This window comes from Tenrec ecaudatus, chromosome 12 (genome assembly GCF_050624435.1).
Source record: "Tenrec ecaudatus isolate mTenEca1 chromosome 12, mTenEca1.hap1, whole genome shotgun sequence".
NCBI lineage: Eukaryota > Metazoa > Chordata > Mammalia > Afrosoricida > Tenrecidae > Tenrec > Tenrec ecaudatus.
The window spans coordinates 33,771,675-33,787,380 of record NC_134541.1 but is presented as its reverse complement, the minus strand read 5'-3'; the positions used below and the strand labels follow the sequence as shown (position 1 = coordinate 33,787,380).

Below are 15,706 nucleotides of genomic sequence, written 5' to 3'. Positions count from 1 at the left end.
CCAGAATTTGGAAGTGCCCACCGTTTTCTCGCACTATCGCCTATAGCAGACTCCGGATTTCAACAACGCTCTCCAGTTGAAGCTGGTCAGAGGGGTGTGCTGTGGAACTAAAACATATTTGTATAGAGGAGAACACATTCCTGGGGACAGGGGTGAGGATTGACCATGACACAAGCTACAGTGAAAAGCAACAAGTGAATGTGCTTAAGTTCATACATACTGGCTTGGGAAATGCCTCAACATCAGCTGAACTTGAAAAAAGGGGATGGAAGAACCCAGCCTCTTTTCTAATCTGTCTAAAAACATCTTCTGTAAAACTAATTTCACAGTCAAGTCGATTCTGACTCAGCAAATCCTGTAGGTTAGAGTATAACTGCCCTGTGGCCGTAAATCATAACTGGAGTAGTGTCGCGCGCCAGGTCTTGCCAGCAAGAAAAGACGCACCACAACAGGATTCTTCCACAAGCATTTAATTTTTCATTATGCGGTAAAGACCCCGAAACCCCAGACTACTGCTGCTTATATATGCTCTATGGGGACGTGCTGTGCCTTGATTGGTGCATTTGCCAAAACCTCTTGCATAGATTGGTGAGTTCGCCAGAACCTTCGTTTGCATACTCCAGGGTGGAGTTATGACTACGTCATCTCAGCATTGCGCATGCGCTAAGTGGTTGTTTACCACTTAGTTGGACCACCGCCCTGACTGCCCGGCGCCATCTAGTAATGGCAGCGAGAGTTGCGGCTACCCACATCTCCTGAGAGCTACGGCTTCCCACAGAGTAGAAAGCTCCTACAGCATTACTGGTGAGTTTGAACTGTTAACCTTGGGGCTAGCAACCCACTAGGTGAACCACTACCCACCAGGGCTTCTTGACCTTCTGTATTGGTGTTAGGTGCTATCCAGTTGGCTCCAAGCCATAGCAACCCGATGCACAACCGAACAGAACACTGCATGGTCCTGCGCCATCTTCACAACTGTGCCTGAGCCCATTGATGCAGCCACTGTGTCAGTCCATCTCTCCAAGCGACCTCCTCTGTTTCCTCACCCTTCCACTTTACCAAACATGACGTCCTTCTCCAGGAACTGGTCTCTCCTGCCAATATGTCTAAAGTATGTAAGACTAAGTCTTACTGTGGGATCCAGCCCACATCTGGATGGGTCCTAAGGATGGTTGTGTAATTAAAGGGAAGAAATTAAGAGACAGACAAAAGTTTTGGGGGTGCTTTCCTCCATGGTATCAGGAACCAGGCCCAGAAGAGAGAGAGAAAATGTATTCTTACATCAACTCGGGGCATGCTGTGATAACAAAATTTGTGTCAGGTGCACCAGCTTCCGCATCCAAATGGGTTGTAGGGGCAGTTGTATAATTAAAGGGTAAATGAAAGGAACATCAGACAAGACATGCAAGGGATCGCCTGTCCCATGGCAAATGGAACCAGAGCGAGGGGAATGTATTAAGAGGCTTATATAATCTTGGGCAAGCAAGACCTGGTAAGCAAATACATAACAGACATACATAACATTAGAGTCATACACAGAACAGGAAGGGGAGGTACTAGAGGCACACACATGGCAGGAAGGTACATACGTAACAAGAGGGGTGGTTTGTAGAGTTAAGATGGCAGCTTAACTAGTCTTCTCTGAGCTGACTTGATTTTAACTGTCCCTGAGCAATTCAGACGGGAACAATCTATGATCCTTATCAGAAAAGAATGGACTGTACTTAGGGCAAGATGGTCTGATTGCTTTTAATGGCAGATAATCTTCAAGCAGTTAACCTTCAAAAATATAGTAAGCAAACGTGATAGCAAGCAGAACTTTAAAACTGGCATTATTACAGGGACGTTGTGGGAAACAACTTTTACTTAGAAGAACACGACTGGGATTGCATCTCCAATCACGAGCGTGAAGGCCTCCCTCCATGAGTCTCAGACTCCCAGATTCATTAAAATAAGAGCCTAGAGAATGTCTGCACCCACTCTCTTCTGGTTCTGTTTCCCGCAGCATCAAGCCCTTAATTACAGATAACCACATAGGTAACAAAATGGGGCAGTACCTTAACACTAGAGGTCCCTGAGTTCATTGAAGGAGTAACCCAACACCAGTATTGGGGGCACGTAAGGGGGAATGACTGTCCTCTGAGCAGGAGAGCAATAGCAACATGCCTGCTCCTATAGATAAAGCTGTTAACCAGAGAGCAATCAGCCACGTGCTTGTAAGGTAGCACTATTATGGGAGGATATTGTGGGGATTAATCTGAATGAGCACAATGAAGTGTTCTGTAATTCCCATACTTCTCAAGGTTATCCACAGTTTATTATGGTCCACACAGTCGAATGCCTTTGTATAGTCAATGAAACACAAGTAAACATCTTTCTGGTATTCTCTACTGTGAGCCCAGATCCATCTGACATCAGCAATGATATCCCTTGTTCCATGTCCTTTTCTGAACAAGGGTAAAAAGGTAAGTTTTATTTCTGGATAACTAGATGAAATGGATACGGATCTGTTTACTTGACAGTTTAACTTTGATTTTATACCGTGCATGTTTATAAATGAAATTGGTTTATAACAACTTTGAGTTAAAAATCTCTAAATTATCTGTGAAATAGTATGTTCATTTTTAAAAGAATTACTGTAAGAGCTGTTTAAAATAAAGAGAACATTTATATTTCATATTTTTTAAGACATTGGATAGAACTGAGTGGATCCTAAAAAACAAGGTCATTTTTTTTTGCCTTCACAAGAGAAGTTTTATTGGTAATCATTTACCTTAAGTTTCAGAAAGAGGAACAGATTAGCTCAGTCCAACATGATTGGCAGTTGCAAAAATCTAGTGAAGCAAGTGTTCTGATTGCTAAGGATTTATGTGGATGCTTTTAATTCTTAGCCATCTAACCCTTCAGACATAATCCAGAACCAATGTGTCATCTCCCTCTCTGTCACCTTAATACCTCACCTACCTCACTTCAACGTGGAAATATTTTCATTAATTATGGTTCCCAAAGAAACAAGTTCCCCGGGGCTTAGAGCCATGAGCACAATGCACAAAAAGAAAAACTCAAAATACACTCTGATAATTTACTAATCTAAGGAACAAAACCTTCCAATATATTAAGAAATAAATCCAGTTACAAATGCACTAATCGGTCTATGTCGAAAGGGTGTGTGTAATAACTGAAAACGGCTGGCTATTTACAAGATCCACAAACAGGAATGGTGCACCTAGCCCCGCGCTGGCCCTCAGAAGCCAAACGTGTTCTCTCCGCCATAGGCCACATGCAAGGATGCATCTTCGTCTTTCTCCTTCTCGTGAAGCTGTCCCACAGTAAGGCTAGGCTTTGGGACTGCCTTGTCCACAAAGAGGAAGATTGCCTTTTCAGAGGGAAGTTGGATCCTTTTCCTGATGATCCACATGAATCGAGCCACAATGATGTCACATGGAACCAGGTACTTCCGTTTGTGAATGTCAACAATCTGAGAGCCAGAGACGTTTTCCACAATCACCGGAACGCGGTCAGGGTATTTCGCGCGGATTTTCGCGGATTCCACGCATCTGTGTTCCAACGAGTGGTCCTCCTTGAACATCCAGTTCATGACGGCGGCGAGGAGGGGCCGAGGCAGCTCTCAGAGCCGAGGAGTTCAGCTCACCAACCACAACAAGGACGGCGGCAGCGACTACCAGTCAACAAGGTCATTTTCATGGCAAGTTCTGCTGGCAGAGGCTAGTTAGCATATGAAAATGAAGCCTCTCTTTGCATTTCTGATTCTAGGCAAACAAAGAAACTTGTTTAAGGGGGCCCAGGAGGCTCGGTGGTTATGCATTAAGCTAACTGCAAGACCTCAAAAGGTGCACCTGGAAAACCCACAGGAGAAGTTCCCAGGCCTCCGGGTTACTGTGATTGGGACTTGGATCAATGGCAGGGGTTGACAGACTGCATCTTGGCTAGCTTGTAAAGATAATCAGTTCAAGTAAACGTTAATTACCATCTTAATTACTGTGCAACTGAGACATGACAAAAGGTTCATAACTTCAACAAGATATATCTAAAACTTTTCAGTATTGTGCATTCTATATTTCCTTTCGGTTTGCTTGCCTTGACTTCGGATTAGCCTTGTTCATCTTTGCATTGGTTTGTGAACTTCCCTACTTAAGTCTTCCAAAATATACATGCAGTATGTCTATGTTAGGTTTCCGGAGTGATTTTACCTCGGTTCTTGCTTTGCAGCACTGAAAGAATTCACGCGGCAGTTGCACTTTTTGTAATCCAAGCGATTTTTATGAAGGAAAGGGAAGTTCCAGTTATTAGTCTCAAAAGTACACACTATTTCTGGAAAGCGTGCAGGGCCATGCAGAAACTGGGTGGGAGTGAGCGAATGGACCTGAAAAATCAAGTGGGAAGAACCCCGCAGCGGGAGCATGTAAACCAGCTTGCGGGACCAGGAAATCCCAGGGGCCAAGATGGGGTGCTTGGATACCCTTCCGCCCCACTGGCTGGGGAATCATGGTTGAGGGTATCGGCCACCCCTATAGGCTGAATTAGGCATACCTGTTTAGTTTCACCTGCACCTACCGGGCTTGGTCTGCACATGCTCAGTTTGGATTTTCCCATAGGTGTCTGATGGATGCTTGATTCTTTCCAACCCCTCTATGTGGCCCTGTCAGGCAATTTCTACTAGGGTAGGCATTTGGGGGCGACAACCCCTCACCCCTTAGTCCCTATTGTGGCTACCTAATATATATATTTTTTCTCACAAATTGTCACCTACAGATAAGCCTTTGCTTTCTGGACCAGCTAATATGTGTAACAAAACAATTCTGCAGGCATGAACTTATGAAACGTTGGAACCCACTAGACTAAATCAAGATTTCTAGAACTTGAAGGTGATGGGTTCATGAATTGCAACTGATCCAAGAATAGACACTAATATGCTGGGTTGAACTTGGTAATTGGCCAGTTGACCTCCCTGTAGACCCAACCTGCATTTGGTCTGGGTGCAGGTGTCAGGTGTCTGGGATGGCTTACCTTGGGTCTTCCTTCTCAACACGGAAAGAATTCACACGGCAGAAGCACGTTTGTAAATCCAAGTGACTTTTATGAGGGAAAGGTAAGTTTCAGGTATTAAAGTCTCAGAAACTATTACACACTATCTCTAGAAAGCATGCAAGGTCGAGTGGGGACCACACAAGAGTTCATGACAGAAGATGGCCATTTCAGGGGAGCGCTGAGAAAAAACATGCGAAAGGAATACTGGAACAGGAACCCGGAACCAGAGTGCAGAGCCACGGAAGCGGAGCCACGAGGGTGAAACCAAGAGAGCATGCTCAGCACACACGGGAGAGGTCCAGCACTCTGCTCAGCGAGAGTGACCAGGCAGAGAAGGGGTGCAGCCTATCCCAACTTGGATGGGCGGGTCATTGTTGAGGGTATAGGCCAATCTTATCCGCTGACTTCAGGCACACCTGTGTGGTCAGTTCACTGGTACCTAGTTCACCTGTTGCTAGGTGGCTTTAGTCGAGGGTTGGCGGGGTGGGGTGATAGGGAGGCAATGGGGTTTCCAGGAATAAAAAATGAAGGCAGAAGGGGGAAGGGAGCACAAAAGCTGATTGTGATTGCACAACTCATTTTAAAGGCGATTTAACCATGTGGGGGTATGGGGCACACAAGACGTTCCCCAGCTGCTCTCCCCCAAATACACGTCAGACCAAGAACGCTGCTTGCAACTAATGGTAAATGACTGTCAAGTTATCTTCCTGAAGGTACCAGCCATCCAGAGCAAGCAGACCCTACAGTGGGCGGGGCTCACTCCCTACTGTTAGGGATGGTGGATTGCTTTCCTTGAAGAGCTCAGAATAAATCAAGTCTCCAACTCAAGGACAATCAAGGTTAGGCTGCCATCATGAATCTAGGATCCGCCCATCTTGCCACATGTGTATCCTTAATCCCTCCTCTTTCTATAGCGTGTACACCCCTAAATTGTTGTCCTCCCATTACTGTATTACCTATAGTACAACCTCTTCCTGTGACCTATGTCTTACCTGTAATTAGGGGGCTTGCATGCCCCAAAATATATATAAGCCTTGGTTTGAAATAAATCCCTCTTTCCTGCCTTCTCTGCCGCACTGTGTGCAAACCTGGCTGGTGAGAACATGGCTGTCCAGGAGGTGAGCATGCTACCATGAAATGTGCCTGATTCACGGCCCTGAATCAAGACCAATGGTTTGCAGTAGCTTCTGGTTTCAAACAGGAGCCAAGAGTCATGTCTTCCTATGGTCTGTTGGCTATTCTGTACCCCAGAGGGGAGTGGCTAGTTAGTTGGAAGAAACATAGTTCAAAAAAAGAAATGTGTCTGATTCCTTCATTTTAATCTCTCTCCTATTACTCTTTGACCTTACTATAATCTTTATATATATTTTTAACTGTACAATTGAGCTTACTGAACCCATGATAGTGTGAGGGGCTGGCTTCCCCCACATGGGGGCATGGGGAAGATGTTGTAAAACTGATGTGGTAATGATTGTACAATTCTCCTTAATCTAATGAAACGATTGAACCTATTGAATTGTATGATATATAAATTATGTGCCAATAAAACTGTTTTAAAAAAGAATAGAAATTAATCACAGAATAGATTAAATATTTCTATAAATTCTATATTTGGGATTATTGTAGGCATTTCTATTATCCTCTATAGAAAAAATTATTTTTCTCATTTCTCATTGTTTTACTTATGAGTTAAAAATATCCTAACTCAAATTGAAAGCATCTACTAGAAATTTTTTAAGAAAAGCTGGTGAGCTATGAGCTAAAAAACAGAATGATAGTCACAGTTCTTTCAACCAATGGGGTGAGTTTGGAAATTAACCTAGCTTCATTAGGAGTACTACAAAACGCCCCATGTTCCTGTGCCCCAGTCAAAGTGACAGTTAATGTGACCAAGACTCTATGTCCCCTAGTCTTTAAATTTAAAGTCTTTAAAATTAACAACCCCCCAAAAGTAAGGAAAAACCTTAAGGCCAAGGTTGGAGAATAGGCAGGATATAGGGCAATGTGAAGGCTTGGGTGGAAGGGATGAACAAACAGGCCTGGCTCTTAACAGCAGGGACGGCTATGCTTGTACAGCTGGTGGACCACTGGCACAGGTGGCCCCTCCCCCTCAGTCGGACTCAGACCCAGCAGAACGCATTGGATGATGGCTCTGGCCCAAGATAAGGCTGTGTGGGGAAGCAGCACTTGTAAGAGCTTGTCGTTGCTTTGCCCCACATTGCAGGAGTCGAAGCTAAGAGCGGTCCCCTAGTTCTCCACGGGGTAGATGACCCAACCACTCTGCTTGCCTCAAGGCAGAAGAAGAGTTCACAGTACCTATAGGAGAATTGACAGCCTGCACCCACATCTTAGATGATGTAACTGGAAAGCCCAGCAGTATCAACGATCCGACCTCAGAGTGCCCTGGGCGGATTTCTGGTGGCACTGAAGAAAGGAGAGAGTCTGATGTTTGTTTCCATCCAATTGGACTGGGACATGGGCCTTGGTTCAGCTGGCAATCCCCTTCACCCTAGCATTGCAAGAAACCCTGAGCACGATGAGAAATTCTGAGTGCAGAGACCTCTCCCCGTGCCTTTCAATCCACATATCCTATAGACTCCATTGGAGTCCCTAGGGAAGTTCCCAGTGAATTTAAAGCTAGAAATTGGATAGCTGCAGCGTTCAAGAGGACACTTTTTTTTCCCCAAGTTTTATTAAAGGGCTTATACAAAATATTCCCAAGAAGACTTAATCCTCATCTTCCTCCTCTTCCTCATCCTGGTTAATCTGGAAGTAGCGTAATTCATAGCTTTCTTTGCTGTTGGCCACCACACGCAACCAATCACGTAGATTATTCTTCTTCAAATATTTTTTTGTGAGATATTTCAAATACCTTTTGGAGAAAGGCACCTCAGAGGTTACCGTAATCTTGCTCTTGCTTCTTTCAATGGTTACGACTCCTCCCCCAAGATTACCGGCTTTCCCATTCACCTTGATTCTTTCCTGAAGAAACTGCTCAAAATTGGCAGCGTCCATGATTCCATCTTCTACAGGGTGGGTGCAATCCAGCGTGAACTTCAGAACCTGCTTCTTTTTTTTACCCCCCTTCGCCACAGGCTTTTTCACAGGTGCCATGGTGGCAGCGGCGGCAGAAAGGGAGCCAAGAGGACACTTTTAAAATCAGTCAGCCATAAACAAAATTATGGACTCGATTACTTACATCTACTATAACCAACAGAAGTTCATAAACAACAGCAGAGATACACAAAGGCAGCCAGCCATTTAGATTCCACTAGTCAGATGGCTTGGGAAAACAGGATGGCACTAGACATGATGCCAGCCGAGAGGGGGGGGGTGCGTGTGTAATGACTGGAGGTAGGTGGTGCACCTTCATCCCAACAACACAGATCCTGATGGAACCATCACAAGAGCCCAGCAGGGATTAAACTCTCTAGCTAATGAATTGGCTGAAGAGCTGGGATTGGTGACCCTTTAGCCAACTAGCTAGAGGGGTGGTCCAGAAAGTGGAAAGACAGCCATCTCAATCCTCACCTCTCTCATAATTGCAGCTGGAACTTTAATAGCAGTTGGATGTTGTATTATATACTATGTTCGAGGACTAGTTCATAGGCTAATTGAGACCACTATGGGTAAGCAGATGCCCACGGTGCGTAAACAAGTCAACCGAATGCTTGTTGGGACATCTGTAGAGGATACACTCTATGAGAAGGAAAGCCAAGTGATATTAGCTATGTTTGAGAGAGGTGAATGAAGATGAGACCAACCAGTATAAAGAAAAAGGGAAGAATTTGTGAGAAATAAGTCACCAGGCCGGTCCATCTTCAGCACACAGAGGGCCAAGAGTCAGGTTATGTTACTAAATAGCCAGGGCACCAATTGATAACTGATAGAACAATCACTGGAGCTCAGGGAACTGGGCTAGGAAATGTGGGAGCCTGATGAATTAAGAAAGTGAGGGGGGCGGTGAGAAAAGTCTTAGGTGACTTTGGGGAAAGATTGTCAACCCATAGTACTCAGCCAATGAGGAACCAGGGGAGGGGGTTGGGAACTAAGGGATAACATGCTTGCAGAGGGGCTGTGAGGCAACCCAAACACACACCTTTTTTGTCCCATTTTCTCAGCTTGGGCTCTCGATTTTGCAAAAGTGAACAATAAAGGTGTCTCTCTCACGAAAGTGGGTACAGATCGGATTTCTTGAGCGTTCGATGGTTAACATCCCACAATCACCCAGTGGGAAACTCTTTTGGGATGAGGCCATCCTGCCCAGTTCTCTCTCAAGAGGGATGGCCTGGATCAGGGGTTTATACTGATCTGCCGGTTCCAAGAGGAACCAACAGAGCAGTGGTTCTCAACCCTCCTAAGGCCGTGACCCTTTCATACAGTTCCTCATGTGGTGGTGACCCCTGCCCAAGCATAAACAGCTACTTCCTAACTGTAATTTTGCTACTGTTATGAATCGGGCAACCTCTGTGAAAGGGTCGTTTGACCCCCACAGGTCACAACCCACAGGTTGAGAACCGCTGAAATACAGTGTCCAGAATTTCAACATTTCTCACACAAGTGATGAAGAATTCTACCAACGACTTCAGTCAGAAATTGGGATTTACATTACACTGGGCTTAGCAAGTTGGAGAGTGTCTCACTCCTAATAATTAGAAACTTCATGGAAAGTCACAAAAGATGTTCTGGTGTAACTACAGAAGCCAGAGTGCCAGGGGCTGAGGATGCTACTCTGTGGCACGGGGGGCTGCTGCTTTTCAACCTAGCCACCAACTCACAAGCCTCATTCTGATTGTTTAACTTGGTGGTTTGGTATTACAGCTGAAGCTTTTTGAAAATTAAGGTTAATCATTGTGTTTAAATATATTTTTTGTTCTAACTTTCCCTCGGGTTTTCATTTGGCTTTATTCGGGCTGTTACTAGTTCTATAATTTATTCTCATCGGATTTTTCACTCTAAGATGATATTATGATAAGCAAACCACGACCATATTCTATGTTGCCACCTTTAGATAAGCTTTTGCTTTGCTGATGAGCTAAAAGACTTGAACAAAATATTCCAATCAAAATATAGAGGACATTAGATTTACGTAAAGGAAAGATATTTGAAACTTGGTGCCAACCAGATTTAAAGAAGTGTAGAACTCTGAAAGTTCTATATACAAGGGATGGAGTGTCAGAGGAACCAGCAGCCTCCAACAACTCAAGGGCCAGAAGGCACAAATGTATGGCTTGATATATAAAGATTAAAGTCATAGAGGATAAGAAAAATAGGAGAGAATGCAATAAGGGAGTCAGACACACTTCATGGTAGCATGCTCACCTCAGCTCCTCTTGATGCACCACACGGAACTGGGAGAAGTAAGAGAGAACCTAGCTATCTTGGGACATCTATATGTAGCCTTAAGACATGCATATTCAGTAGTTACATGAGTCGCAAGGTGGGTGGCAGCTACAATACAGTCCCTGAGCTTACAGGTGAGGAAACCTAATACCTACCTGCTTTTTTTTTTGGTGGGGGGGGGGGAGGGATAAAATGGGGGTTGGGTGTCATGGCAGCAAGAGAGAGCAAAAGGCTAATGTCTGCTTCTATAGGGAGATATAATCAACCACATGCTCACTTTAAGGACGCATAGCTGTTAAGGGGAGAATCTGTGGGAATGATTTTGTACTTGGATTTAACCTATAACATACAAAAGTGAAGGTTTTCCTACCATGGAAAACTAGCTTTCCAGATTCCCTCTGTGGCAGTTACATAATCTCCTGTCAACTTGAGGGAAGGGGTGGAGTCTAGCCTGTCAATCAGGTCATAGCCAATGAGGCTTCTGTGTGGGCATGATCTTCTCCTGAGGATTCTGGGAACTCCTGTCTTCCTCCGTGGAGGCAGGACACAGACTCTCTGCTTGACCTTCCTGCTGACAAGCCACATGGAGCTCCGCTGATGGAGCGAGAGCCTGGAGCCAGAGGAGCCACGTGGAGACCTATACCAGTGCTGAGAAGCTTCCACCGCCCTGGATCCACAAGACTGTCCCTCTACTGACCTGTGGTCTTCCTGCATTCAGCATCATTGCATGTGCTGCATGAGTCTAAAGAGGAAGTTATGGGCTAGATGGGACACATGGGCTAATATCGGACTCATGGACTTGATCTGGACTGGGCTGGAATGTTTTCTTTCTTCTTTTTTGGGGGAATGTTTTCTTAATACACAATTGCTCTTTGATGTAAAGCTCTCTCTTACTCACACATGAGAGTCTTTGGATTTGTTTCCTAGTCTACCCAGACTAACACACCCTGTGTTATAAGTCAGGGAATAGAGTCCTCCTCATATTTCCCTCGGGGCTGGTTTCCCACAATGGAGTTCACAAATTACAACTGATCAAAAATTGTCCCAAAAAAACTGTCAGCGGCTGAATAGACTAAAAAGTTACATGACATTTTATGTAGGAATATTATAGTCTAGTTTCTAGCTATTGGAAACCATTTTCCTCCTTTCTCTTAAATTGTCTAGTGGGTTTACTTGTTATGACTCATATTAAAAGATTTTGTTTGTAATCTTAGCAAGTTTATAAAATCCATCACTAGTAAAGCAACTGAAAGTCACACTATGATTTTATAAAGTAGAATGGCAGCAAGATTTCCTGCTAAGTCTCTGAAGGCCCAGTGTGAAACTTAATAGATGAAAGTTTCGGTGAGCATGTCCATACACAACCTGCGGTTGTACCGAATGTAGCTGCTACTCGTGGACAAACGCCTCATGGTACTTGCTACTCTGGGTTCATAGAAAGGACCCTGCCTTCAATGGAAATTAGGGTACCTGGGCCACATGGTCATTTGTCATACTCCTTACTAAGGTGGTCAGGGGGCCCAAGAACCAATGGGTTAGGGCTTCTACTATGTAATTGTCGATGCATCCCACTCATGGTCCTTTTACCACTTCCACAGTCCTGCCTGCAGTATTGGATCCCAATATGCTCAGCAAGTCCATGAGGGTAAGACTTCCTCCCAAGGCTGGCTAAAACCAACCCACCCACCCCCTGCTGCGGAGTCCATCCTGACTCCGTGAGCCAATACAGTAGACAGTAGAACTGATCGATCCCTAGGGGTTTCCGAAGCTGTGATCTTTACGGGAGAAGAAGGCCTCATTTTTCTCCTTGGGAGTGGATGGTGGTTTCAAACTGCTGACCTTCTAGCTATCAGCCAAATGCATATGCAAGTACTCCACAAGGCTGTCTAGGCAGGGGCCGAGGGTAAAGCATTTACATTGCTGGTTTATGGTCGGAGCAAACCCAAGGGAGGCTGAATTTATGTCAAGGTTCAAAATGAAGTTATCCTTCCCATCGTAACGATAGCCGTTCTCAAAGCCAGTGCTTAGCATTTAATCTCCAGGACATCAAGTCCTAGGTGCACACAGGCACTCCTACGGTTCTAGCTCTCCCGCTGATTAGTGCCTGCCAGGTGCTGGGCACTTGCGGTTAAAATACTGTGGGGAGATTCAGTTCTATTCTTACCCTCTCCAAGTGACCCAGACCACTATCCCTTCCCCAGTTCCCACTTTCCCTTCCTCTACCTTACAGGACAGCCTGAGTCTGAGGCTCTGACAGCCAGACAGAGTAGCTGCGGTCTTTACTGCCAAGCACAGCTCCAAATGGGCCTTCCTCCTGGATCAGGGGCTGTCCTGTCTTTACAGCAAACCTGAAAGCTCCCCGATATTGACCCCTAACCCCTCAGCTTGGTGGGGATTCTGATGGATCTGATTCCTGCTTGAATCACCTCCACAAAGGCTTAGCTATCTCACAAAGGCACAATTTTGACTGATGGAACTGGAAATGCAGCAGTGGGCAGAAAGTCCTCTGGTAAAAAGCTGCTTCCTGTCCCACGCTTGAGTTCTGGGCAGTGCTTGTCATCAGGAGTTGTTTCAGGATATCTTTAGCTTCAATCATTAAACTTTCCCTTAAGATCCTCTGAGCAGATTGGAGGATGACTCATTAAGAACCCATGAGATGCAGATGACAGAACATTGCCTCCTGAAAGCTGTGAGGGCTTGAAGTCCTTCCTGATGAAGATCCAGGACTATGGCCTTCAGTATGAATTACACCTTCCTCATACACAGACAGCAACAATCATACAACTAGATCAATAAGAAACATTATGATAAAGGAAAAAAGGAACTGAAGTCAAGGATTTCATTTTACTTGCATCCACAATCAATGCTCTTGGAAGCAGTCAAGAAATTAAAGGGCTTTCATATTGGACAAATCTGCTGCATACAAACTCTTTAAAGTCTTAAAGAGTCCCCCCCACTATCATGATCCCAATTCTACCTTACAAATCTAGCTAGATCAGAGGATGTACACTGGTACAGATAGGAACTGGAAACACAGGGAATCCTGGACGGATGATCCCTTCAGGACCAGTGGTGAGAGTGGCAATACTGGGAGGGTAGAGGGAAGATGGGGTAGCAACCGATTACAAGGATCTACATATAAACCCCTCCCTGGGGGACGGACAACAGAAAAGTGGGTAGAGGGAGATGTCGGACAGTGTAAGACATGACAAAATAATAATTTATAAATTATCAAGTTTCAAGAGGGAAGGGGAAAATGAGGAGTTAATACCAAGGGCTCAAGAAGAAAACAAATGTTTTAAGAATGATGATGGCAACAAATGTGTACAAATGTGTTTGACACAATGGATGTATATATGGATTATGATAAGAGTTGTATGAGCCCCCAATAAAATGATTTTTAAAATAGTCTTAAAGAGCAAAGATGTCACTTTGAAGACTAGGGGTCCTGATCCAATCCATGGTATTTCAAGCACTCCTGATGCACGTGAAAACTGGACAGTGACTGAGGAAGCCCCCAGAAGACCTGGCGCGTTGATTCGTGGTGCTGGTGGAGAGTACTGAAAGTACCGTGCACTGCCAGAGAACAAACAAATCTGTCTCTCAAGAAGCACAACCAGAATGCCCTTTCGAAGCAAGGATGGAAACTTTCCCTCCCATGTACTTTGGAAATGTCACCAGGGGAGACCAAGCCCTGGATAATGTCATCATGCTTGGTAAACTAGAGGGTCAGCAACAGAAAGGACACCTTGGATGAAGTGAATCAACACAGTGGTTACAACAATGGGCTCAGCAGAACAATGGCTTTGAGGCGAGTCCTACACTAGTCAATGTCTCCTATTGTACACAGAGGTGTGGCATGCACTGGATCCAGTGGTGGTGGTGTCACAGGTCCCCGCAGGTCTCCCTCTGGATCCTCAAACGAAGGTGAAGGCAGAGAGGGGAAGTTCTCAGAATCCTCCTTATGAGAAGGCCACACCCACAAGGAGGGGCTATCAGCCTGATCGACATTCCACCCTTACATTAACTATATAAAGTTGACACAAAATTATGTAACTACCACAAGGTGGTTCTGCACTGTCCTATAAGGTCACTATCGAATGTAATCAACTCCCTACAACAGCAGTTCTCTCAACCTGTGGGTCGTGACCCTTTCACAGGGGTCCCCGATTCATATCAGTAGTAAAATTACAGTTATGCAGTAGCAATGAAAATAATTTTATGGTTGGGGGTTCATCACAACATGAGGAACTGTACTAAAAGGTCAAGGCACTAGGATTGTTGAGAACCACTGCCCTAGAAATATAACTTATCGGGGTTTTTTTTCCCAACTATTTTATTAGGAGCTTATCCAGACTGTGTGAGTCTGGGTAGACTAGAGAAACAAATCCAAAGAAACTCATATGTGTGTAAGAGAGAGTTTTATATGAAGGGTGAGTGTACATTAAGAAAGCATCCCCACCCAGTGCTGTCCAAGCCCCTAAGTCCAACATGAGCCCACAGGTCTGACACCAATCTAAAAAGTCCTCCATCTCGCAAAACACATACAATGACGCTGAGGGAGGAAAGCCGAATCAGTGTGCAGGTAAGCATCTCAGCACTGGCAGCAGTCTCCACGCGGTTGCTGCAGCACCAAGGGTTGCAGCAGGGTAGGTCTCTGTGGCTTCTCCTTAGGGATGTTTCGCAGGAAGTGAGCCTTGCCAGCTAAAGCAGGAACTGGCTACGGCAGCTGCACCCTGGTCCAACCATTAGAGAGCAAGAGACTGGAGAACTAGAAAGGCGAGGATCACTGAGCCATTTCTCTCTCCACCCTTCAATTAATTCTGCACAGTAAACCTTAGCTATCTCTGTGATAGGTAGGTTTGTTGTGCCAACATGGCCAATGAACACATGTGAGATTAGTTGAAGGGTGAAGATATAAATGGCTCAGCAAGCCTTGCCTCTTTCTCTTTGATCATCGGATGAGTGTGCGGCTGCCTTGCTTGCTTTGTGCCTCCATTTGCAAGCCACACTACCTGTGGGACACCTAACCCGTGGACTGTATCACTGTAACTTGGGGTTCCTTCAAGACCTGCTTCGCCATGCCACTGGAAGGTACATCTCTTGAGCTGAGGAGTGTGGGACCCTGTCATCTGGATGACTGTTGGTGATCTGCTTGCTGCCTGTGGCCAGAGAGCTTGAATTGCTCTACAGAGGACTACACGGTGGCCCTCAAGACGTACTAGCTGTCTCACTGGAAGTGAGTGGCACTGAGCCATTTGTGCTGCTTTATAGATTCATTAACTGCTTATTTCTTATGTTATCTATCTCTATA

At 45.0% G+C, this 15,706-nt stretch overlaps 1 protein-coding gene, 1 non-coding gene and 1 pseudogene across 2 annotated transcripts; 1 reads left to right on the top strand and 2 right to left on the bottom strand.

Moving 5' to 3' along the window:
• Positions 1-3,244: 3,244 nt before the first annotated feature.
• On the bottom strand, positions 3,245-3,699 carry LOC142462215 (gamma-aminobutyric acid receptor-associated protein-like 2 pseudogene; annotated as a pseudogene).
• A 2,500-nt stretch (positions 3,700-6,199) lies between these two features.
• LOC142423649 (small nucleolar RNA SNORA2/SNORA34 family) lies at positions 6,200-6,333 on the top strand. Its single transcript, XR_012779256.1, has one exon. It is a non-coding gene; the product is annotated as a small nucleolar RNA SNORA2/SNORA34 family (small nucleolar RNA).
• A 1,382-nt stretch (positions 6,334-7,715) lies between these two features.
• On the bottom strand, positions 7,716-8,183 carry LOC142422421 (large ribosomal subunit protein eL22). The gene has a single exon (XM_075527810.1). The coding sequence runs from the start codon at positions 8,161-8,163 to the stop codon at positions 7,777-7,779; it is 387 nt and encodes a 128-aa protein (XP_075383925.1). The 5' UTR covers positions 8,164-8,183; the 3' UTR covers positions 7,716-7,776.
• Positions 8,184-15,706: the final 7,523 nt, after the last annotated feature.

Excerpts from the sequence above, each read along its gene's own strand:
- LOC142422421 (XM_075527810.1), bottom strand. The coding sequence starts at position 8,163 with ATGGCACCTGTGAAAAAGCCTGTGGCGAAGGGGGGTAAAAAAAAGAAG.